General features: G+C 38.0%; 1 protein-coding gene across 3 annotated transcripts in view; it reads left to right on the forward strand.

Annotated features, from left to right (window-relative positions):
* ULK4 (unc-51 like kinase 4) overlaps window positions 1-24918 on the forward strand; it is a 449508-nt gene that overhangs the window by 204366 nt on the left and 220224 nt on the right. The window contains exon 32 of one of the 3 annotated variants that reach the window (XM_031470033.2): window positions 16990-17088. The exons of the other annotated variants lie outside the window; for them this stretch is intronic. Coding sequence (XP_031325893.1) covers window positions 16990-17010 — 21 coding nt within the window. The 3' untranslated portion in view covers window positions 17011-17088. Of the gene's footprint in view, window positions 1-16989; window positions 17089-24918 lie in introns of those variants that run through there. 3 annotated transcript variants of the gene reach the window in all.

Raw genomic sequence — 24918 nt, forward strand, 5'->3', positions numbered from 1 at the left:
TAAGGTGACCTGGGTCACCTTCATAAATACGGGTTCCTGAGGAAAGTCACCCATGGCTTTGTTTTTGAGTGCAGAGTTGCTGGATGAGCAGGTTGGAAGGCATTCTTCCTCATCTGCCACTTTCCCAGGAGTAGAAGTTGCTTTTAAATATGTCTTAAGTAGGAGTTTGGATGAATCAGCCTTTGGACTTTGCTATAATCTCTCTTCATTTTGTTCCAGTGGTTTATGTTTTGGCCTACTTCCATAAATCATTTTAATGCCACATAATACAGGGAGAGTATATTTTATTGGAAAAAAATCTGTATTCATAGCAGATTTTCCAATATGTGCCAAAATATTGCTGTCATGATATTTTATGTGTCTATTCCAAAACAGACAATTAAAGAGCAATTTCATTGGCAAATGTTAACAATAAAATGGAATTAGCAATACACTAGTTTGATGATTACATTGTTTTAACAATTCTCGAGGATAGCAGTGGAAGCAAACATGAGTACATCTTTCAAGTCAGCTGCATCTTTAGAAAAGGGTCTTTACAGACCTTTGGAGCCTAAAGAATTGAATCACTGAGATACCAGAGTAGTACAGACTGGTAGCCACATCATATTTAAGGAATGTTTCCAATCCTGGGCATTCATTAGGCCTTTACAGTTACTTGGTTCCATTCTAGCTGCAGCTCATCTAATGTGAATTGGTTCTAGGGTATGTTAGAATGACAAGTTGCTTACAGGTTTAAGAATCTGCAGTCTTATGTCCAGTATGCCATTAAGAAGATTCTGCTGTGCACTTGAGCATGAATTTCTGCTTGACTTAGGAAGTTACTTTAAAAGATATACAAAGAATCCTTATTCGATGTAGGGCCTTTTCAGCCCACTTGAGTACCTATCAGGGATTCTGGAGATTGTCAAATGGAGCTCTGTAACTAATTCCTGTTGTATACAAAGATGGTTTTATACACTGCTGACATACTGCCATGAAAGTATGTAAATATGTTTTTTTTTTCCAGTCAGGTGGGGGTGGGAAAGGAAATGGATTTGCACAGATCTGTTCTTGGTGGCTTGTGTCATAAATATGTATTTGCAAAATAACTCTCTAGGGCTGAGGTGCGGCCTGTTGATACTGCACTGAATGAAATTGCCCGTATAGCAACTGAACTATTGGCTTTAATCAGATCAATACCGTGTTACCAGGTTAGTTGAATAAACAGGGGTTGAAGCTAAGTAAAATAAACATAATAGTAAACTTGGGCTGAAGCATGACTAGTTTCTGCATAATCAGCCCAACAGTTTGAAATAAGATGGGCTTTATTAAGATTAAAAACTATATGTTATACCCACTGGAAAAATGCTAAAATAGGGTTTAGGATATCTTTGGCCAATACCAAGGCTCATATTGGGAGTTTGCTCCATAGGGCTTCTCTCAAGCCAGTGGAATCTTGAGTTTTATCATCATTATTGTTTCTAGTTCTGCTCCACTTTGAGGAAACAGAGACTGCTCCTTCTTCCTCCTCTCTAAGATGGTCTAGTTACAAAGCATAGAAGTAGAAAATGATAGGATGTGAAATAATGTCCTTCCGAAGAGTGTAAGCTTTTGTATTTTTTGGTCTTATTCTTCATCGATTGTGGACTTAGACTTGTGAAGAAGTAAGGATAAAATCAGGGCATAGCAAGTGATTGCCACCTCAACGAGAATGAGTTACAAACAGGCAAAGAGAGTTGCCCAGGAAGTGTAACAGGGGAGAATCAAGAGGAACCAAACCATTGGATTAAATTTTGAAAAGGCAGAAACAGTATAATACTAAAATAAGTATTCTTGTTGGAAGATCAGTGAATCTTTGGTGCTTGTATAAGCCTCTCCTCATGCACTCGTCTCATTGCCTGTGCTGTTGATTAAGTTTCTCCCATAGACCTTCTGTGAATATGGTGGCTGGTAGCCACGTAAATAAAGCACACTGAGCACTTGAAACGTGGCTAGTCTGCGCTGAGATGCCCTCTGTCAAACACATGCAAAATTTCCCAGAAAAAATAGAGTATAAAGTAGCTGATTAATTTTCTCATATTGATTACATGTTTAAATGACAATATTTTGGTTCTGTTGGCTAAATGAAATATTATTAAAATTAATTTTATCTGTTTCCTTTTCTTTCACTGCAGTTTTCAGAATATTCAAAATAGGTGGCTTGCATTATATTTCTCTTGAATAGTGCTGCTGTAGGTGGTTTCCTGCCTTGTATCCTCAGTTACACTGTGAAGTTTGCTCAAGGAAGAAACCACTCTACGTACAACTGCCTCTGCCCCTAGTGCATCGCCCTCCTTGCTTTTGGCTTTTCAGTATGTGTTCAGTATGTTTATTAGTGAATGAGTGAGGGAGGTGAGGCATGGTTGTTACATTTAGACCCTCATTTCCTAGATGGCAGTCACAGCTGGCCTTTCTCCCCTTGAATGGTGGATTGGAAGACGAACTAGCAGGAAGGGACAGCGTTCTTCAGGATGATATTCTTGCAGAAGGTTGTAGCTCCCCTGAATTTTGGCCATGGCTAGTGATACCACTCAATTTTATGTCTTTCCTAGCTCTGCAGTATCTGGGGATGCCCAGTCATGAGCCATTGGTCAACTTTGAGTTCAGGCTGGTGTTAAAAAATAAATAACTAAGTAAAATGCCCACTGTCATCAGGCTTTGCCTTTTCTCACTACTCCAAAGCCCTCTGTGTTTGGGGCCCTGTAATAAATGGAACAAAGTAAAATCACTTGTGGTCAATAGAAAGAATTACTGGAAAAGCTGAGTATAAAAGCCGTGATTACTCATTCTTAGTATGTGACCAGTGAATGTTACTTTTTCTCAAAATTCTTCAGTAATGTAGGATCCCATAAAGTTTATTCATTAACAGAACAGTTGAGAAGACCCACTTTTTCAGACTGTGGAACTATCAGTAAAAAGTTACTAGTTTTGATTAAATAAAGCAGCAAACATCTATTAGCATTTGCTTTTGATGCTCTTTGCATTTGTTTTCTTGGATGAATAAGAAGAGGCAGGATTTATTATGCGCTTACCCAGAGCTGCAAAGGAATTTCAGAGTGAGCCAGGAAATCTGATGCACTAAAGCAGTTTACAGATTTATGGGAAAAGGAGAGCTTTTTAAATAGCTCTAGCAAGTGAAATTGCATTTTGGATTTATTAGAGGTACCAAATTGAAGAAAGACTGGGATGAGAAGCCAGTAAGGGCAAGTTATTACATAGGATTTTTTCTTTTATTTTTGCTGACAACAAAAACAATACATGCTTGTAAAAAGTATAGAAATGTCTAACATAGAATGTGGAGGTCTTCCATAATACCTCAGCCTATATAGCTCAGTGCATATTCTCATTTTCCATGAATGTATTAAATCTTTTTTTTAAAAGGGACCCTAGTAAATAATATACTTTGTATCTATTGTAATTTATAATGTCCATGACTGCAGTTTGTGGGTCTGTACATATGCATGAGTATTATTCTTTTTAATGGTGATACAATATTTTGTGTTATCATAATTTAGCCAATCCCCATTGATGGACATTCCAAGTTTCCACCCCAACTTTCTGCTAATATGAGCAACATCAAACAGAGAATATCTTTGTCACATTTTTGCACATCTGTGTGAATTTCTATAGGATAAGTTCTTGAAAGTTGCATTATTACACCAATGTATATGCATCTTTTGTATTTTAATGTTACTCTCCAAGATGATGATATAAAATTTCCCACACAGCAGTAGTATAAAACAACACCTACGTTGCCATACTCACAACTGAGACTTATTGGTCATTTAAATTGTCAGTTGTTTGTACTTTGACCTGTTTGCTTTTTAATATCAGAGTCAAATTCATCAGTTTTTTGTTTTTTGGGGTTTTTTTTGCTTATAGCTTCTGTGTTTTCCAGCATGCTTAGGAAAGGACTTCTCTTCAACAGAGTTGTAAAATATTAATCCATCTTTTATTCTATACACTTACGGTTTCATGATTAAATTATAAATCTTTGCTCCCAAGTAACTTTATCGTGAGGAATGACCACAAACTGAGCTTTTCTCTTTCCCACACCTCCCTCTCAGCATCAGCAAGTTGTTATTTCAGTAGTGTTTGTTGATAAGATCCATCATCACAGTGACTTGAAATACCATATTTATCATCCATTCAGTCTATCTTTGTATATTGTTAGTTGACACACAGTAAGCTGCATATATATCAAATGTGTAATTTGATCAGTTTTACATATGTGTATTCAGTCAATATCATGAACTTACACATCACCCTCCAGAAGTTTCCTCCTGCCTATTTGTAATCTGTTTCTCCCTACCCCCATTCCTATCCCAGACAACTATTAATTTACTTTCGTCTCTGTAGATTAGGTTGCATTTCCTAGAATTATCTATAAAATGAGTAATAAGGGATGGATTCTTTTTTTTTTTTTTTTTTTTTTTTAAGTGAACCCTTGGCTTCTGTTACTGAGTGAACTTACTTTCTTCTAGGGAGAAAGGACCATGTCTGATGTGAGCCATAGGGTTTTGTTTTAATCCTTTAGTAAGTTGAGAAGTTCCCTTTAGTTCCTAGTGTGCTGAGAGATTTAACTGTGATGGATTTTTTTCCTGCATCTATTGAAACCATCATATAAGTAAAAAGCTTTTTTTAATATGATGAATTTATTGATTGATTTTTGTGTGTTAAACCAACCTTGACACCTGGAATTAAAACCCATTGATCTATTATTTTTTAATTTATAATGCTAGATTTGATTTAGTAGAAGTTTTAAGTATTTTTGTGACTGTGTCCATGAAGGATATTGGTCTGTAGTTCTTACAGTCTTTTTCTGATGTTCATATCTGGGTAATTTTGGTCCCAAGGAATGAGTTGGAACATGGTCCCTTCTCTTTAATTTTTTGGAATTTTTTTTTTTGAATTGTTATTATTTTTCCCTTAATGTTGAGTAAAAATCACCAGTGAAGCCATTTGGGCCTGAAATTACCTTTGTGGGAAGATTTTAAAATATAAATTCATTTCTGCTAATGGACACAGGATTATTCAGTTTATTTCTCTTTGGTATCTTTCAAGGAATTTGTACATTTCATTTCAGTTGTCAGATTTATTGTCATGAAGTTGTTATGATACTACCTTATATTCCTTTTAGTGTCTCGGAATCTATTGTGATGCCGCCTCATTTCTGATTCTGTTTGAACAGCAATGAGAAGTGTTTTTTTTTTAATGTGGGGTTTTTTTTTTTTTTTTTGGCTGATTGACTTGGCTAGAGGTTTACTGTCTTCTTTCAGAACCAGCTTTTGGTTTTCATTTTTTCCATTAATTTCTGCTCTTATACCCTTTCTCTTATTCCCTTTGGATTTCATCTTTTGCTCTTATTTTAATTTTTTAAGGTGGATTCCTCAGGTCATCGGTTTGTGACTTCTGTTTTTTTGATACAGTCATTTAGTACTGCAAATCTCCCTGTAAGCACAGCCCCAGTTCCATCCCACGAAATTTTGATGTGTTTTGTTTCATTTTCATTTAGTTCAACAAAATTTCTAATTTCCTGTGTGATTTCTTCTTTGATTCATGGATTATTTCGAAATCTGTTACTTAATTTTCCAATATTTGGGGCCCAAATGTATTTTTACTAATTTCAATGTAATTACATTGTGGTTAGAGAACATAGTTTGTAGGATTTGCATCCTGTATAATTTCTTTGGACTTGTTTTATGGCCCACTCTGTGATCTGTTTTGGTAAATATTTCCTGTGTACTTGTGAAGAATGGGTAACTGCTGCTGTTGGTTGGAATGTCCTGAGAATGTCAAGTAAGTCAAGTTGGTTGTTAGTGTTGTTCAAGTCTTCTGTGTCTGCTGGTTTTCTGTCTCCTTGTCTGTCACTTACTGAGAGCGGGGTAGCAGTGTCTGACTAAAATTGGGGCTTTGACTATTTCCTTTTTGGTTATATAACTTTTGTTTTCTGTTTTGAAGCTCTGTTATGCCACATAAAAATTAAATTTGAGATTATATGTCACCTTGGGAAGTGGAACTATTTATCATTATGAGATGCTTCTCTTTCTCCCTGGTAATATTCTTTGTCCTAAAATCCACTTTGTCTGTTGTTAGTATCACCACTGCAGCTTCCTTTGGTTATTGTTAGTAAGGCATATCTTTCCCCATCTGTTGACTTTTAATCTGTCTATGCCTTTATATTTAAAGTTGTTTTCCTGAAGATAGATGTAGTTGGGTTTTACCTATTTATCCAGTATTACAATATTAGTCTTCTATTTGAGCTGTTTAGAACATTTTTGTTAAATATAATTGTTGCTATTAGTATATTTAAATCTGCCATTTTACTATTAGCTTTATAGTGTCCCTTCTGTTCTTTTTCTTTTATTTCTGCCTTTTCCGGCCACCTGTTATATAACTGAGTATTTTCCCTTTCAGTGGTTGGCATAGGGTTTACAATGTACATCTGTAATTTACCCCAGTCTACCTATTTTCATGTAGGTAATTACCCTGATAGAATGGCCACCAAATATATTACCCAAGTAGCCAAGAGCTTATTGAATATAAAGGATCACAGATCAAATAAAAAGTTTCACATCACACGATCTATTGAATCAATTAAGTATATACAGTGAGAAGCAAGACATAGAGTAGATGAACACATTTTAAATAGGGTGCAAACGGGGTAAAGTACACTCCGCTTGAGTTCTGGGGAACAGTGTGTTCACATTCCCTCCTGTTCTCTCTGCATCAGCCTTCCTCAGAGTTGAAGTTTGAGGAGCAGGGTCCACTGGTGGAAAATGTCTCAGGCCAGCAGCCCATATTTGCTGTGTAAGGGAGACACTGAGACATGTCTGGTTGGCCCTGGTTGTACTTGACAATGAACTTGCTGAACATTCATGGGTTTTACTTGTTTTTCTTAAGCAAAGAACACACAGAACCTGAATAGTTACCACCAGTGTGTGGCTTAGTTAAAACCTCATATATACTGAATACGTGGTGCTTTCTGTTTTAGTATTTAGGATCTAGTGTATTGTGAATACTTAGGGTCCAGATGTCTTATGTATGTTTAATGACTCACAAATACTAGCTATCTCTTGGTCCTTTTATTCATTTTCATTCTTATATGGCACATGGATGCTCTATTTATATATGTCACATTGTATAGGCATCTTACCTTCCATTTTTTTCTTCTATCTCAGAATTAAATCTTCCATGTAATATGGAAGTTTATGTTATACCACTTCATTGAGCTCCTGCAAAACCCTGCATGTTCTGACAGTGGCTCCTTCTCCCACTTTGTGTCTTCCTGTCTTTTCCTTCCTGACTGTGCTGTCACCATGTTGACAGCTCAGTTTACTGAACAGGCTACACATAGGCCTCCTTTTCTCCTCCTCAGGACCTTTGCTTTCACTAGTCCCTGTCCCATCTCCTTGCATGGCTGAGTGCATCTCATCCTTCAGTTTTCAGAGAGACCCTTACCTCATCCACAATAGTCCTGTGAGAATACGGGGCCATGCCTGTCTGTCCAGCCTCACCTGTCATCTGGCACAAGTAGCCTTAGGTGTTAAATAGCCATTTATTACATATCTGTTGAATATTTAAAATATAATGTATTATTATTTCTAATGTCCTGCTAGATTTAATATGCAAAGTTTTAAAAAAGGATTTTTATGTAAATATTTGTAAATGAAGTTCCTCTGAAATTTTTGTGTCAAATCTACTACTGTCTTTAATTTTGTATTGTGAAATATAGTTTCACAAGAAATTGCAAAGGTAGCACAGAGGAGTCCTGTGTACTGGGTTTTGCACCCAGTTTCCCCCAGTGATTGGTTATTTGTTACTTGACTATAGTACAATTTCAAAAGCAGAAAATCTACATTGATACACTGTCTGTGTACTTCAATTCATGTACAGATTTTGAGGTGTGTCTTGTGGCTAAGGATATGATCTAGCTTGATTTATGTTCTTTGGATGCTTGAAAGTAATGTATATTCTGCTGCTATTAGTTGAAGTGTTGTGTAAATGTTGATTAGACCCTGTTGGTTGATGGTGCTGTTGAGTTTTTCTATATCCTTGATGATTTTTTTTTCCTAGCTAATTTGATTAGTTGAGGAGAGAGGGGTGTTGAAGTCTTTAACTATATTTGTGGGTTTGTCTGCTTCTCTTTTCTTGTCTGCCAGTCAGTGCTTCCATGTTTGCATCTCTGTGGCTCAGTTCATAAATGTTTAAGATTGTTATGTCTTCTTGATGATTTGAGTCATCATGGCATTTAATCATTATCATTTTATCATTACATAATGTCTCTCTGTGTTCCTTTTAATTTCCTTTTCTCTAAAGTCTATTTTTTTCTGGTACCAATATAGCCACACATGCTTTGTTTTGATTAATGTTTGCAAGGTATATCTCTTTCCATCTTTTCAATGTTGACAGCCTCCCTTTATCATTATATTTTAAATGAATTTCTTGTAGGCAGCATATAGTTGGGTCATTTTAATTTCTTAATCCACTCTTCAAATCTGTCTTTTCAGTGGTATATTTAGACCTTTTATATTTAATATAATTATTCATGTGTTAGGTATCAAGTTTGCCATTTTATTTTTTATTTTTCTCTTCTTTCTGTTTTCTTTTTCCTGTCTTCCTGTGCAGTACTTGGACGTTTAGTCAGTATGTCTTTTTAATCTCCTTTAGTCTATGGCATTTCCTTAGACTTTCCTGTATTTGATGATCTTGGTAGTTTTGAGTACTAGTGGTATTTTGAAGAATATCCCATAATTCAAGTATGTTCTTTTTTTTCCTCTCTCTCTCTTCTCATGATGAGACAGGGGTTGGGGAAGGAATACCACAGAGGTGAAGTGCTGTTTTCATCACATCATATCACAGGGACATGCAATCAACATGACCAGTCACTGAGAGTTTTAACTTTGATTATGTGGCTGGGACTTGTCAGATTTCTCCACTGTAAAGTTTCTTTTTCCCTCATTTCCATATTTTACTTTTTGAAAGCAAGTCATTAAGTACGTCCGGCACTCAAAGGTTGGAGATTAAGCCGTGCATTTTTGAGGGCAGTGTGTCTACATAAATTATTTGGCATTGTCTGTATAGGCGATAAATCTCTTCTCTCCATTTATTTTCTGTTTGACAACTTTAAAATTTCTCCCTAGTTATTGGCTCTGTAAGTTTTTTTTTTTCTTTAATTTACTTTGGAACTTTGGATTTTTCTAGAAGATCCTCCAATCCATTGGTTATTAAAGTACATTGTGTAAATATTTATTTTAATATACAGTCATTTGTCTTTCTTCCTAATTTGGTATATTTGTGACTCCTCTCATTTTGTCTACAGTAGATAGCTAGTGTTTTTTTTTTTTCCCTCCAAATCACTAGCTCTTGGATATTGAGCAATTGAACTACTTCTTTTCTATTAATTTTAAAAAATCATTAATCATTCTTCTTTCTGTTTTCATTTGAATTATTATGTTCTTTTCCTGGTCTCTTGATTTAAGTGCTTTTATCCATTTATCAATTTTCCTTTGGAGAAGCACCAAGCATCAACCAGAGCTGCGTCTGTTTCCTGAGGGTGTGTCAGGGAGAGAAGTGGAAAGTGCTGTTATGTGGGGCTTGGGGTGTGACTTGTGATGATCGTGGTTCTTTAGGCAGGCAGTCATCAGGCACTGCTGGGATTAGAGGGAAGAATGAAATTCTTCAGTCTGGGTCCCCGTGAGCTCACAATTTACTTGTGGAGGCAGACGTAGCTCAATTGCTGTAATATAGGGTGGTGTAAATTATAACAGATGTACAGCGGCCACTTCTCTGCTGTGTGGCGATTAGCACCCCTGCTAGGAGGGATACACACTTGTGCTGAGCAGAAAGTGTCACAGTTTGCACGTTGGAGGCTGGTCACCAAAAGAAGCATGTAATTGCCCTGCTCCCTTCCCCAGAGGTGTCCGTGCCTGTCCTTCCTGTGCTCTGGTGACTTTCTGCTCTCCTGCCAAGGTTAGTTAGCCACTGATAATAATACATTATTTTTTCTTATGCAGTCTTTTTACAGAAATTTATATTTGAGAAAAACAAGTCTTTAATTAATATTTTACTCACTTACATACTATCTCAAGGGATCTTCCTTCCTATGTATAGATTAAAGTTCACCTTTCTCTCTCTCTCTCTCTCTCTCTCTCTTTTTTGGCCTGAAAAACTTCCCTTAATATTTCTTCTAGTGCAAGTATAGTAGTGAAGAATTTTCTCAGCTTCTGTTTGCTGAAAAGTTTTTCTTTCACCTTCATCTTTGAAGGAAACTTTCACTGAGTGTAATTTTTAGTTTTTTCCTTTTGTTTTCAGTACTTTCACAGCTACCGTCCTGGTGTCCTCTGGCTTGCGCGGTTATTGATGGATGACAAGTCTGCTGTCCGTTTTTTGTTCATTGCTTTCTATGCAATGTCACTTTTTTCCCCTGTGACTGAATTTGAGAGTTTCTCTTCATCCTTGATGTCAGCAGTCTGATTATGGTCTGTCTTGTGGTGTGTTGTGTATGTGAATGCTTATCCATATTATGGTTTACTGAGCTTCTTGAGTATGTAGATTTATAAGTTTTCTCAAATTAGAAAATTTTGAGCTATTATTTCTGCAAAAAAGTGTTTTCTCCCCCTTTGCTTGTATTTTAGCTTCCAATTACATGTATGTTAGTCCAGTTGTTATTCTCACATAGGACACTGAAGGTCTGTTCACTTTGTTTTTCAGTCTTTCTTTCTGTGCTTAATTTGGGGTATGTATATTCTATTACCAGACCTTCCAGTTCACTCTTCCTCTTGTCTGTTATGTCTGCTCTGCTGGTGAGCTCATCTAGTGAGATTTTAATTTCAGATATATTTTTCATTTTAAAAAGTTGCAGCTACTTGTTTTAAAAATCTTTGATTTCTTTCCTAATTCATTTTCCTTTAAGCATGTTGTGCACATTTATAATAGCAATTTAAATATTTTTGTCTGCGGTTCCACTGTTTCTATCGTTTTTGCATCTTGATTTTTTTCTTGTTGTTAGGAGTCACATTGCTGTGTTTTTTCCTCTAACGATATTTGATTTGATTCCTAACATTGTCACATTTGCACTGAGCCTGCCATATTGTTGATTTTTCTAAAGACATTTAAGTTTTTTTTTTCTGGTAGGCAGTAAAGTTAGTGGTAGATTTGTTTTTACTTTATGGACTTTTGCTTTCAAGCTTTTTTAAGGTGTACTTAGAATTATCTTTATTCTAGGAATAATGTACCATTCCTAAGGCATTGCCCTTCTGATTTTTACTTTTTTTTAACCAAAAGCACACTGTATATTCAGTGTGGCCTCTAGTCTGGCTAGAGAGAATTTGAATGATCCCCTAGTGTTCTGTGAGTTCTAAGAATTGTTTCTCTTATTCCTCCCTAGAAGTTTTTATTACTTAGAAATTTTTCTTGCCTGGCCTTTGTGATGTTTTTTCCTATCCATATGCAGATTGATTTACAAGATTCACAAGGACCCTTACACAGATTTCTCAAATTCTTTTTCTGTGTGACTCTCTTCTCTCTGGAAATCTACCTCATAAATTCTAGTCGCTTTGTCATCCCCAGACTCCAATCCCTTTTTCCTTAACTCATCTACATTGCTGGGCACTGTATGTGTTCTCTCTTTCTAAAAATATATTTATCTTACTTTCTAGTTGCTTTCAGATAGAGGGTCATTTCAGATCTCTTAATCCTTCATGGCTAGAAGATGGATTCTAAGACTATCCTTTTTGTTATATATCTCATTTTCCTTCCAGAATGTGAATAACCCAAGGCCAGGAACCAAGTGGCTGACAGTCGCCAGCACTTGCTGAGGCCTGACACATGTTGTTCAGCTCAGTGAGGACTTGGTAAATGAAGATAGCAATTGAGCTCTTAAGACCATCTTGAAAAATATTGAATTCAGTGTTAGTTCACAGACTGCAATTTTCTTCTGTGGCTTTTAAAACTATGACTATTATACCTAAATTTATTTAAATTATTTGATGCCCTATTTATAAACTATAATCCTAAATATTTTATTTTAAATTTCAAATGTATAGAAATTGTTATAGTCACTTGTGGTTTTTATTGGCATAAATAATATCTCAAAAAAGGGTAAATGGCTTTATGCATTAGGAAATGGTAAGCCCTGATATTGGTTAAAATAGGTCTGGACATGCTTATAGGCAGATGCAAAGGTGGAGAGTGAGGTGTGAAGCCAGGTCTGAATGGGACATTCAGATGGGACACCTGGCCTCCCTGCTACTCATAGTTGCCTGTTTGTCACTTCTCTGCACCTCAGTTTGCCTGTAGGTGAAAGTCCAGAGTGGTGAACAAAATCCTACGGTTTCTTCTATCTCCGAACACCAGAATTTTTGTCATTTTTGTTTTGGTGAAAACTAGAAAAAGAAGAAAATCCAAGGCATGATAACTTTATGTTTGAATTGAACATCATTTAAAAAGATTATGTCTTGGAGGCAGGTAGATGTGCAAATATATATTTTTAAATTTCAAAATTGATTTAGTAAGTGCATTTTACAGAGGCTCATGAACTACATACATAAAGGTAACTGTCATCGTTGAAAGTGATATGTCAGAATTTCCCACTATGATTCTGAATTTTTTATTGTCCCTTTGAATTCTTTCTGTTTTGCCTTATGTATTTTCAGGTTCCTTTATCTGTATGTACAGACTTAGGTTTGAGGCATTTTTCTGCTGATTGATGCCCTGATTGTTAGGACACTTCCTTGTTTATTTCTAGTAAAATTTCTTGCCTTAAAAAATCCTGCTCAGTCTGATATTAGCATAGCTCCAGCAGCTTTCTTTTGGTTAGTGTTTGCCAACCTTTTATTTTTAGCTATTTTCCCAGCCATTTTGTGCCCTTTTATTTAATGTAGGTCTCTTATACGTCATTGTATAACTGTCTCTTGTTTTTCTTTAAATCTTATCTGCTAATCTTTGTACTTTCTTTTTTCTGCAGGAGGGGGGAGGTAATTAGATTTGTTTATTTATTTATTTGTTTATTGGAGGTACTGGGGATTGAACCCACGACCTTGTGCATGCTAAGCATGCTCTCTACCACTAAGCTATACCTTCCCCCCAGTCTGTACTTTAAATGGGGTACTTAGAGTTACACACACATACATATAAGCTATTGACATGGTGGGAGTTAGAGCTACCTTTTATCATTTATTTTCTACTTGTACTGTCTTTTTTCTTTTTTGTCTTCTTGTGGATTAATCAAATATTTTTATTCTTTTTTCCCTTCTACTAATTTGTTAGTTATACATTTATTTTCTCTTCTTCTAGTGATTACATTGGAGGTTACAGAATGCAAATTACTACGTTTACCACTTTCTGGATGTTGCTAAAAGCTTAGAACTCTTGCATGGCATCAATTGTTTTATTGTAATTCTGCATTTTATTTACACATTGTAACACTTAAAGATATACAATAATTGCTTTTGTATATATACCTATATTTAATCACATATTAACATTTCTGGATTTCTTCATGCCTTCCTGTTATTTCTGTGTTTCCATAGGGTACCATTTTCTTCCTTCTAAGGATTCCTCTCTCATTCTTCTTTTAGCGCCGGTCTGCAGCTGAAAAATTCCCTAGGTTTTTTGTTTGTTTTGTTTTGTTTTGTTTTGTTTTGTTTTGTTTTGTTTTTTGGCTTGTTTGCCCAACATCTTTCCTCACATTTATCTTTGAAAGATATTTCCACTGGGTAAAGAATTCTAGGTTGGCAGACTTTTTTCTACCTTTCAGGTTATTTTACAGTACTTGGCAGTACTTGGTTGTGTAACTAGCTGTCATTGTTCCCGTTGAGAACTTAGCTGTTACACTGTCATGCTTTTGACGTTAATGTGTGTTTTTGCCTCTGACTGCTTTTAAGACTTTTACTTGGTCTTTGGTTTTCTACAGCTTACTATGGTGGGCTTCTGTGTTGTTTTCTTTATTTTTAATCTCTTTTGGATTAACTGAACTTCTTGAACCTGTGGGTAAAGGTTTTTTTGATTAAAATTTTTTTAATCAATTACATAAATTACTTGGTTATTAATCTGTAAATATTTCTCCTGCCTCATTCCTTTATGGTCACTCATGTCCTCTTCCTTCTGGGCTAAATTATGCTAGATCTTTTGAGAGTGTCTTGCATGTCCTTTATAGTCTTATTTATTTTTTTGATCATTTCTTTTCCTTTTCTGCTTAGTTTTTATTTTCTATTAACTTTTAGAACACAAGTGTTTAGTTGTGTCTAAATTACTTTTCAATCCTGTTTATAGTATTGTTAATGTGTATATTTCATTTTTTCAATTCTAGAATGTCCATTTGCTTTTTTAAATTCCAGTTTTTCTGGTGAAATCTCCATTATTCATCCATTTCCGCACTATTTTCTGTACTATATTATTATTCATAGTTATTTTAAAAGACTTTTTGGATAACTCCAGCATCTTTTTTCCTTTTAATATTGTGATATTAATATCACATTTTCTTGCCTCTTTGTATATCTAGCAACTTTTAATTGTATACTACATATGTTATGTAACAAATTACAGATATTATATTTTCCATCAAAGACAGACCCTTTTTTCCTTAGGCATCTAGGATAAGGGACTGATCAACTTAATCCAGTCAGAAGAAAGCAAACTGGGTCAGGCTGTTTTGTTAAGACTCTGTTACAACTTTGGTACAGTCTTTTCTATCAGTGTGGCTTTCCTGGACTTCTGATCGAGACCTCTTAGATCCCTGCCCCCTCAGCTCTGCAAGACTGGAAGGTTCAGCTCTATCCCTCAGAGTGTCCCAGCCTCGTTCTCGCACCTAATGCCTCATGTACAGTCAAAGTCTGGCAAATATCTTAAGGGAGAGACTATTTGAGTGCTTGAAATGGAATCATTTTTCTGACTGGTCATTGTTTTCTAACTATAGGCATACCTCTTTTTATTATACTTGGCAGTACGATGTATTTTACAGATTGAAAGTTTGTGGCAACCTTGGGATGAGCAAGTCTATTGATGCCATTTTTCCAGTAGCATTTGCTCACTTCCTGTCTCTGTGTCACATTTTGGTATTTCTTGCAATATTTCAAACTTTTTTTGTTACTATTTTATTTGTTTATAGTGATCCATGATCTTTGATGTTACTAGTATAATTGTTTTGGAGCACCACAAACCCAGCATATATAAGGGGTAACCTTAACTGGTAAATACTTTGTGTGTTCTGACTGCTCCAGTGACCAGTCGTTCCCAGTCTCTCTCCCTCTTCTCAGGCCCCCCTAGTCCCTGAGACTCAACAATATCGAAGTTAAGTCAATTAATAATCTCACAGTGACCTCTAACAGTGGTGATCAAGTGAAAGGAAGAGTCACATGCCTCTCACTTTAAATTAAAAGCTAGAAATGGCTAAGCTTAGTGAGAAAGGCATATTGAAAACCAAGATAGATTGAAAGCTAGGCCTCTTTGTGCCAGTTAGTCAAGTTGTGCATGCAAAGGAAAAGCTATTGAAGGACATTAAAAGTGCTACTCTAGTGAACACACAAATGATAAGAAAGCAAAAACAGCCTTATTGCTGGCATGGAGAAAGTTGTATTGATCTGGATAGAAGTTCAGACCAGCCACAACATTCCCCTAAGCCAAAGCCTAATTAGATCAAGGCACTAACTCTCCTCAGTTCTATGAAGTCTGAGAGAGGTTAGGAAGCTGTGGAAGAAAATTTGAAGCCAGCAGATGTTGGCTTATGAGGTTGAAGGAAAGAAGCCATCTTCATAACATCAAAGTGCAAAGTGAAGCAGCCAGTGCTGACACATGTAGAAGCTACAGCAGATTATCCAGAATGTCTAGCTAAGACCATTCATGAAGGTGGCTACACTGAACAATAGATTTTTCAGTGTAGACAAAATGGTCTTCTATTGGAAGAAGATACCATCTAGAACTTTCGTAGCTAAAGAGGAGAAATCAGTGCCTGACTTCAAAGCTCCGAAGGACAGGCTGACTCTCTTGTTTGGGGCTAATTCAGCTGGTGACTTTAAGTGAAAGCCAGTGTTCATTTACCATTTGGAAAATCCTGAGGGCCTTAAGAATGATGCTTAATCTACTCTGCCTGTGCTCTGTAAATGGAACGACAAAACCTGGATAATGGTGCATCTGTTTACAAAGTGGTTTACTAAAAATTTTAAGCCTACTGTTGAGACCTACTGCTCTTGGAAAAAAGATTCCATTCAAAATAGTACTGCTCAGTGACAGTGCACCTGGTTACCCAAGAGCTCTGGTAGAGATGGGCAACCAGATTAACGTTGTTTTCATGCCTGCTAATAGAACCTCTGTTCAGCAGCCCATGGATCAAGGAGTCATTTCAACTTTCATATTTTATTCTTTAAGAAAGGCATTTCCTAAGGCTATAGCTGCCATAGTGATTTGTCTGATGGATCTGGGCAAAGTCAGTTGAAAACATTCTGGAAAAGATTTATCATTCTAGATGTCATTTAGAACATTCGTGATTCATGGGAAGAGGTCAAAATATCAACATGAACAGGAGTTTGAAAGAAGTGGATTCCAGCCTTCATCAATGATTTTCAGGAGTTTAAGACTTCAGTGGAGGAAGTCACTGCAGATGTTGTAGAAATAGCAAGACAGCTAGAATTAGAAGTGGAGCTTGAAGATGTGACTGAATTGCTACAATCTCATGATAAAACTTTGATGAGGAGTTACTTCTTATGGATGAGCAAAGAAAGTGGTTTCTTGAGATAGAATCTACTCCTAGTGAAGATGCTGTGAAGACTGTTGAAATGGCAGCAAAGGATTTAGAGTATTACATACACTTAGTTGATAAAAGCATCTGCGGGGTTTGAGAGGAGTGATTCTGGTTTTGGAAGAAGTTGTACTGTGGATAAAATGCTGTCAAACAGCCTTGCACACTACAGAAATATCATTTGTGAAAGGAAGAGTCCATTGTTGCAGCAAACTTCATTGTTGTCTTATTTTAAGAAATTGTTGCGACCACCCTAACCTTCAACAACCACCACCATGACCAGTCAGCAGCCATCAGCATCAAGGAGGGACCCTCCACCAGCAGAAAGGTTATGACTTGCTGAAGGCTCCGATGATGGTTAACATTTTTAGCAACAGACATTTTTACACTAAGGTATGTACATTGTTTTTTATACATAATGCTATATGTAGCACAATTAATTGACTACAGAATAGTGCAAATAAACTTCCAGATTCATTGGGAAGCCAAAAAATTTATGTGACTCACTTGATTGTGTTATTTGTGTTCTTGTGGTGGTCTGAAACTGAACTCTCAGTATCTCCGAGTTTTGCCTGTACCGCTGACTTGGGAGATGTCCCTCAGCCTTGTGCGGCTTCAGAATCCATCAGATGTCTTCTGGGGATACTGTTTTGGCAATTGAAGCCCGTCGAGTTTCTTATTTTTCATTCTAGCCCCATACAGCCTTTAAAATCATTGCTAGTTTCTCATGCCCTCACTGGAACCCCACTGTAGGTACCCAGCATCCAGAACCAGCAAATGCCCCTAAGGAGAAAAAATGTTAGGAAGTGTTAGTTCACCCTGGAAAAATTCTCTACCTTCTGGAATTTTAGTTCACTTACTTCTTGGTGCTTCTGTAGCTCTCTAATGTTCCTACAAATATGACTTTGTAATTTCTAATTGCTATGAGGTGGCATTATTGGATGGTGTGACTTATTATATCCTAGTGGAGGCAGAAGTCTCCCAATTCATTAAATTCTGCTTCTGTCTTTTTAAGTTCATCCTTTTGCTTTCTTTTGGTCACTTCATTTTTCCCTTAACTTTTAAAAATTGGGTATTTTTACAATTTTTACTGTTGTAGGTGTCTAATGCTAGAAATTTCCCTCCGATAACTGCTTTGGCAGTATTCCGTAGATTCTAATATGTTACATTAGAATTTTCCTTATTTTTATAAAACTTGGCACCTTTAGTCTGTATTGCCCTCAAGAGTTTTAAAAACATTTAAAGAAAGTTTGTTGCATTTTTAATTGTAGTATTGAATAATTGCATTGAATAATTTTTATTTTTGGGGAAACTGATGCTCACTTTGTGTATGCTGTGGTGAATTTTTGTGAATTCTTTGTGTATACTTGAAAGTTGTTCTCTCGTTCTCTGTAGAGCTCAAAATTTGACATATGTCTCTAAGATGTATCTCACTGAGCATGTTGTCATGTATAGCCTTACTCATAACCTGTCGTAGACTAAAGGAGATGACCTGTAGTACCCTTTTATTAGTGTGTTTCCATGTGTTTCTCTTCATGTCTCCTGATTTATGAGAATTGTTGTTGTGTTATTGGGTGTTTCCGGTTAATGATTGTTATGAACTTACTACGTTTTATGATCTCTAGCTAAAATTGTTTCATAAGCATTTCCTTTATAAGATTTTTTATTCTTTCTCTTCAGACTTTAATACAAAGTTATAATGGAAAATTGATATGGATTTATGTCTGGTCACCACATAATGTTCTCCCACCCTCTTCTCCCATAGGTACCATTCTTGGTAAATGTGAGTTTTTCCTCATTAGTCCTTTAATTCTTAATAGCCTCCATCAGGATTTGGCCCAGAGACTCATGTAATTAGCGAATTGTGATTCTAGCTTCATAGCTTTTTCATCATGACATGTTGTAGAAGTAAACATGCTTGAGGACGAATATTGAAAACCCCACCTGCATATTGTGACAGGTGCTTCTGTTCTCTGCAGAGACCAGAATGAACAGTCTCTCCCATCTCCCCCTGCTGTGTCCCGTGACAGATTGCATAATTGTTGACAGTCGTTTGCATCCCCTTTGACAGATTGCATGATTGTTCACAACTCACCACGAAGTACTAGCGAACTTGCCTCTAGATGGCTATGCAGGAGTGTCCTGTTGGAAGCATTAATAACCAGACACTCCACACACGATCCGAGTCCCTCAAAGAGTGGGAGGAGGAAGACAAGCATGAGGGCTAAGGCCTGAGGTGGGGAGGTGACCTGGAGCACGGGACCCACTGGCACATGAGGTGGGGACAGTGGTGGCTTTTCAAGACTGGTAGAGAAGGAGCTGCCTGGCTGAAGACAGTCTCTCTGGCAGGTGACGCGTTACTGTTGAGTAGGTCTCTAATTAGAGTGTAATGCTTTCCTCACAAATAAATGTAAAACAAAGTACTCATCTCTCTGAATGGCTACTTCCTGATTGCAGGACGGGTAAAATTTTAGGTGATCCATCTCATCTTATTAATCTCACAGGGGCTCAGAGTAGAAAATAAATGAGACTTATTTGTGCCTGCAAGTCAAATTGCCATAAAAGGTTGTTTCAATAGATAGAGGCAAAATCATAATAAAATAATTTAGTAAAAATGGGAGCTAAGAGCATGCTTAATGGAACATGATTAGATTCAATTTTTGTACGATTTCCATCATTAAAACTCCATTATCTTTTCTGAGACCTCATTTAGGCTTCCGGCCACCACACAACTCTGAGGCATTTCTGGAGAGCACATAGAAGCCCACGAGGTCCATTAAAAAACAAAAATAGCTAATAATACGCTGTTCTTTCATTTTTGCTATTTGATATCAGCATCTCACATCCAGTGTTTCATATATTCTCTTTCTAACGTCACCTCTGAAAACCATATGTATCATGATGTGAGAGCTTTCCTACAAAAGAAGTTTGATTTTTTTTTCTTTTTTGAATGAGAAAAAGGAGTTTTATTTACAATTACCAGCTACTTTACGTCTGGACCAAAACAAGACATTACATCTTTTCTCATCCTAGTAAACACCTCTGATTAGATGATAAATAGTCATTATCAGGTAGGGTGGTGTCTGAAACAGAAGTTTGATTTTGTAGTTGGAAACAAAACTAAGGCTTACTGATGACTGTCCCTAGAGTGCAGAGGCTCTGAGAATTCATAAGAATCCCTCCAGTTACCCCTTTGCCTTCAGGCATTTCCACAACCTAGCCATGTTTGTAGGTAGTAACAGGATGAGTACCAGTGTTAGTCTTACACTCACGGTAGAGGCCTATTGATAGGGATAGTGAAGGGTCCATGTGCCTTCAAAACCCCCAGAAAGCATGGACCCTCTGTTGGCTATAACTAAGGAGTGAGCTCTGACCTTTCCAGCCAGAGAGGTCACGTCTAGTGAATTTGGGTTCAGTCTGAAGTCAATGCCCAGAGGCCCACAGGGCCAAGTGGAAACAGAAAGGGAGGTGTCATGGCCACGCGATGAAGGCTGCTCAGAGGTGAGCTGAGCTGAGAGAGCCTGGCCAGGAGTGAGGCCCCATGGAGCTGACCATGGGGGTAACGTGGAGCCACTCCTGCCCACTCTGTGCCGAGATGTTGACTCACATCCATGAGTCATAATGACAGTGTATTTCTAGTTTGTTTTTGATCCACTGAAACCAAAAGAAATTAATATCCTCGGCACTTATGATAAACCAAGATTTAACGTGGATTCTGAAAGTTTTAGCCAAGTGTTCAGAATCATTGGCCTGTGTGTGCCTTTGCCACATCCCATATCTCTCAGCCACATGGTCTGTGCTCGTCCTCGAGTCCTAGACCTCCCCACATCTGCTGCGGCTCCCTGCCCGGCTCCATTCCCGTCTCCTCCCTAAAGTCTTCTCTCATCTTCCCAGTTTACCAGGGTTTCACTCCCTGGGATGCCTCGAGCAGGGCATGCCTTGATGAGCACATGCACTGCCCACCCTCTGGATGGGAAGCTCCCTACTCGCAGGTGTCTCGGTGCAACTTTGGCTGCTTTGTCAGGATCTAGGGCGGGCCTGGCGTGCACTGGTCTCCAATACAGACTATTGGAGGAATGACATTCATTTGTGTGCAGAAGGGATTATTCACTTTTTACCTTCTTCTGAAATACAAAAGGATATCAGTTGGGCAGACTATTCAAAATGATGAATCATTAACAAAGTGTCCACGTAGTACTTTGTAAAGGGATTTATGTATGTCTGTGCATGTGTATGTCAGTGCTTGTGTGTGTACGTTTTAAAATTTATACTGTTTCACATGAGAACCTTTTCTTAAAATGTGAGATTTTAGCTACAATCCGTTCATTCAGTCCAAGTCCATTTTGTCTTCTATATTGTAAAACCCTGTGATTATGAGGATGGTAATTCATAAACATACTCTCTTCTCCTTCCCTTCCAATATTTATGTGATAAAGTTGGATTTCATGGTAACTCAGCTGGATTCTGGTATTTGGCATTCTTTTAGGGGGCTGAAGAAAGGCAGAATTCTGAAGGTTTTTTTTCTCACATTATATCGCAACTTGATATTATTCTTGATTAGTGAACATTCTGGGGATGGTGGATGAGGAATGCCCATATACTGCTAAAACTTACATTTGAGTGGCCTTTGCCACAAACCATAGATAAATATTTGAGACTGTGCAGAGTGGTTTTGTTTGAATACAGTCACAAAGCTTAGACACTGTTACAATTTGACATTGTTTAGCGTCTCATTCAAAGATTCATTTGGAAAGACACAGCCTTGGGTTGAGCATCAAAGGATGTTAGGGAAGAAAGAGGACCTTAACTTAAGTCTACGGGCAGATCATTTCTCCTTGGGCATAGGTTTCTGCATCTGTAAAAGGCAGTGCCCCTCCCCTCCCTGCTTGCTTCTGGTGAAGCCCCGAGCCCTGCACCTGGATGAGGCAACTGATGCAAAATGATGCAGCCAAGTGCTCTGCTCCTCCCACGTGCTGTTGGGGAAAGGCTCCCTGTCACCTTCATGGCTTTAGACAACGTGCTTCCAGCTGCCTGAACTTTTGCCTCTTTGCCTTTGTGGAATCTGGTGACAGTGACTTGGATGGTGTGGCTCAGAGTCATTGCCGTTGGCATCTCTCTCTCTCTGGTGGAGTGCAGAGCCTGGTGGGGGCAGAGCTGATGTTCGCTTGAACCTCAGAGCATAGTGACATGAAATGTTTCAGTACTGAAGCTATGTGAATTATTGCTTCTGCTTTCTAAACTGATTTTGTTTGGTTGGTTGGTTTGCTTAAGCTGCTCCTTTTGCCCTGTGAGTTGAGATTCTAAGTTTAGCTGATAAGGTTCTGTTTGAATACACACCAAAAAATCCAGTCCTCCATGAATGGGATGTGTATGTCTCTGAAGCTCAGGGGCGTCTCCTAAAGATCGACACCCCTCCTCTGTGCATCCCCCATCCACACAAGCTCATGCCAGCCATCACAGGTGTTGTTCATTGTTATGCACCCCAACAAAAGGAAGAATTCCGGGCCAGCCGGTCAGCCCAAGGGGACCACACATCTAGTCTTTGGCAGCTTATCAGAATTCACATGTAGGAGGGGCTGTGACATCAGTACTTGACTCACAGGGGAGAGTGCCGTAGCAAGGAAGCAATCCCAACGCAAGGGCTCCACAAATCCAGAAACAGCTGGAAGTGCCCGAATTTAAAGAGCATCTCTGTTTTTCTGTTCCCTGTCTGTTGAGAATGGCAGGGGTGACGTGGGGGCTGAGCTTGGACAGTGGTGGTGACGTGCAGGGATGAGAGCTCTGTCTCCGGGCACCTCGCTCTGAAATGCTGGTCAGCTTTTATTTGGTGGCACACCATGGCTGGACATGTGCTAGGTCTGTTGACTCACTTTTCATTTCAGACGGAGGTTGAATAGCTGCTCTGTGAGGCAGAGACCTTTGGATTTAGCACCTGCGGACAAGGGCTTATACCCTAAGTTCAGCCCTCCTGGGCTTACTCTTCCTCTTGGGGAAAATCTTTCTGTCCCTTTTTGCTTTCTCTCTTCCTCCCTAGTCTGTTTTTATTCTATCTTTCCTCTCTCCCCTCCTTCCTTCTTCCCCTTATTCTTAGCACTCATTCTGATGGCTGGTTTTCTCTCAGACCTGCATGAGGAAAATTTAATGAAGCCATGTTCACATCTAAGCTCTTAAATCTGAAGCTCTTGGGAGACAAGAGTTAAAAACATGAAAACAGGATAGCTTTCCCTGTCCCCTCCTCCTCACTCCCTCACTCGTAAGCTCTAGGGACTTCATGGATGTGTGGGATTATTGATTTGATGCAGAAACAGTGGACGTGACCACATGGGCATTGCACAGATGAGTCTTGGATGCCCACATACAGCTAAGACTGCCAGGGGTGCTTGTCCCAGAAGAAATAGTGAAGAGGAGAATCAGCTGATGTCTCAAGGCTCTTAGGAGATGCCTAGCCTGGCTTGGCCTAAGAAATCAATTTAAGCTCTCAGTAGTTCCCTTTAGACTTCAGAATTAGATGATAGTATATCATCACTTTCTCCCGTGGTCAGTGTGGTCTAGAATTTACTTATTCTTGTTTTCCCAGCCTGTGCCCTGCCTATGTTCAGGGTCTGTGGGTTTACTGATCCTTTCTTCCAACCCTTTTCCCAGAGCCAGACCCCTTGGTTCCCCCATGGTTGTTCAGTATGACCCATGTTAACACTCCCCAGTTTATGCTTATGTCTAGGGAATCTTCCACTTGCAGTTAATTTTGAAAAAATGCCAATAAGGACACAAAATATTATCTAAGACATGAAAAATTCCTGAGATGATTTTATCCCGTTGCAACCAGTTGCTTCTCCAAGATGGTATAGTTTTGTTTTTATTTTTATTTTTTATCATTGTGTGGCCCAAAATGAGCTTATTGAATGTTCCAACATGATTATACAACTAAAACTGTTTTCTAAGTAGAATCTAAGGAAAGAAAAACTGATTGCCCTCAGTTGTGGAGATAGAGAACAGAAGTGTGATCATGCATAAAATACCAAATGTGGCAAATTCGAGCATGAGTGACAGAGATCTGGGCTGCCTTATGCTGCTGATTTTTAAACATCACATATATGTGTTTGCAGTTCCCCTGATGTCTGATTTGTTACCTATTCAGAATAATTCATTGGAAAAAGGGGCTCCTTGTTTAACATATTTACTCTGAGAGATGGCTAGGCTCTCTGATCGCCTCTGTAGAGATAACCGTCTACAACAAATGATGATTGAAAATCCTATCAGACGCAGAAAGTATTTGCTTCCAGTGTGTTGGGGGGTCAGTAGGCATTATGTTGAGGTTCTCCCATTTCCTAGCCCATCTACCACTTGCTGTTCAGGGATAAGAATTGACCTATTAAAGATGATGTTAAGGGCAACTGAATCTGCAGCTCTAGGGACCAGAGCATAAAGTGTTTTTCCAGTGTGTAGAAAATGTTACCAGTTTTTAAAGTTACCTCCTCCTTTGCTCTACATACGCTGATGTGATTTCCAGAATTGTGAGAGCAAAGTGAGGTAATGGTGAAGGAAGATGCACTTCTGAGTTTAAGCCCTGGCGCTACCCATTATGTTCCCATCTCAGGCTTCAGTTTTTTTTTTTTTTTTTTTTTTTAATCTTTGGAATCAAATGATTGACCTCGAAAGTTCTCCAAGATTCTTCCCAAGTCTGGTAATATGATTCTTGGGGCAGGGCAAGAATCTCTAATCTTTCCTCGCCCAATTTTCTTTTTGCTCACTGCATCATTTCTTTATGTGCCTTGAAACCCTAGCTTTAAATAAACTTCCAGCCAATTCCAACTAAAATATTTCCTATAGGATTTACTAGGACTCCTTTAAGACAACAACCATGATGACCAACACTTGGTAAACTTCCACTGCAAAAACTTTGCCCATCCCACAGGGAAGATAGCTGTCATTGAAAACTGTCTTGTATAATTACATATATTGATCTTTTCTTTCATTTTTACCTTATGTAATATATTCACTCTTTAGATTGGGACATTTCTTTGTATTTTGAGCAGTTACCTTTAATGGAGGGTACCATTAAAATTGTGTCAATGTCTTTGAAAATTTTAGAGGGTGTATTTTCCATGCTGATGGAAGTGCTTCATGAGTACTTGACAAATATGTAGCAGGTGAGAGATTTTGTGTAT

This window comes from Camelus dromedarius, chromosome 17, assembly GCF_036321535.1.
Source record: "Camelus dromedarius isolate mCamDro1 chromosome 17, mCamDro1.pat, whole genome shotgun sequence".
NCBI classification, from domain to species: Eukaryota; Metazoa; Chordata; class Mammalia; order Artiodactyla; family Camelidae; genus Camelus; species Camelus dromedarius.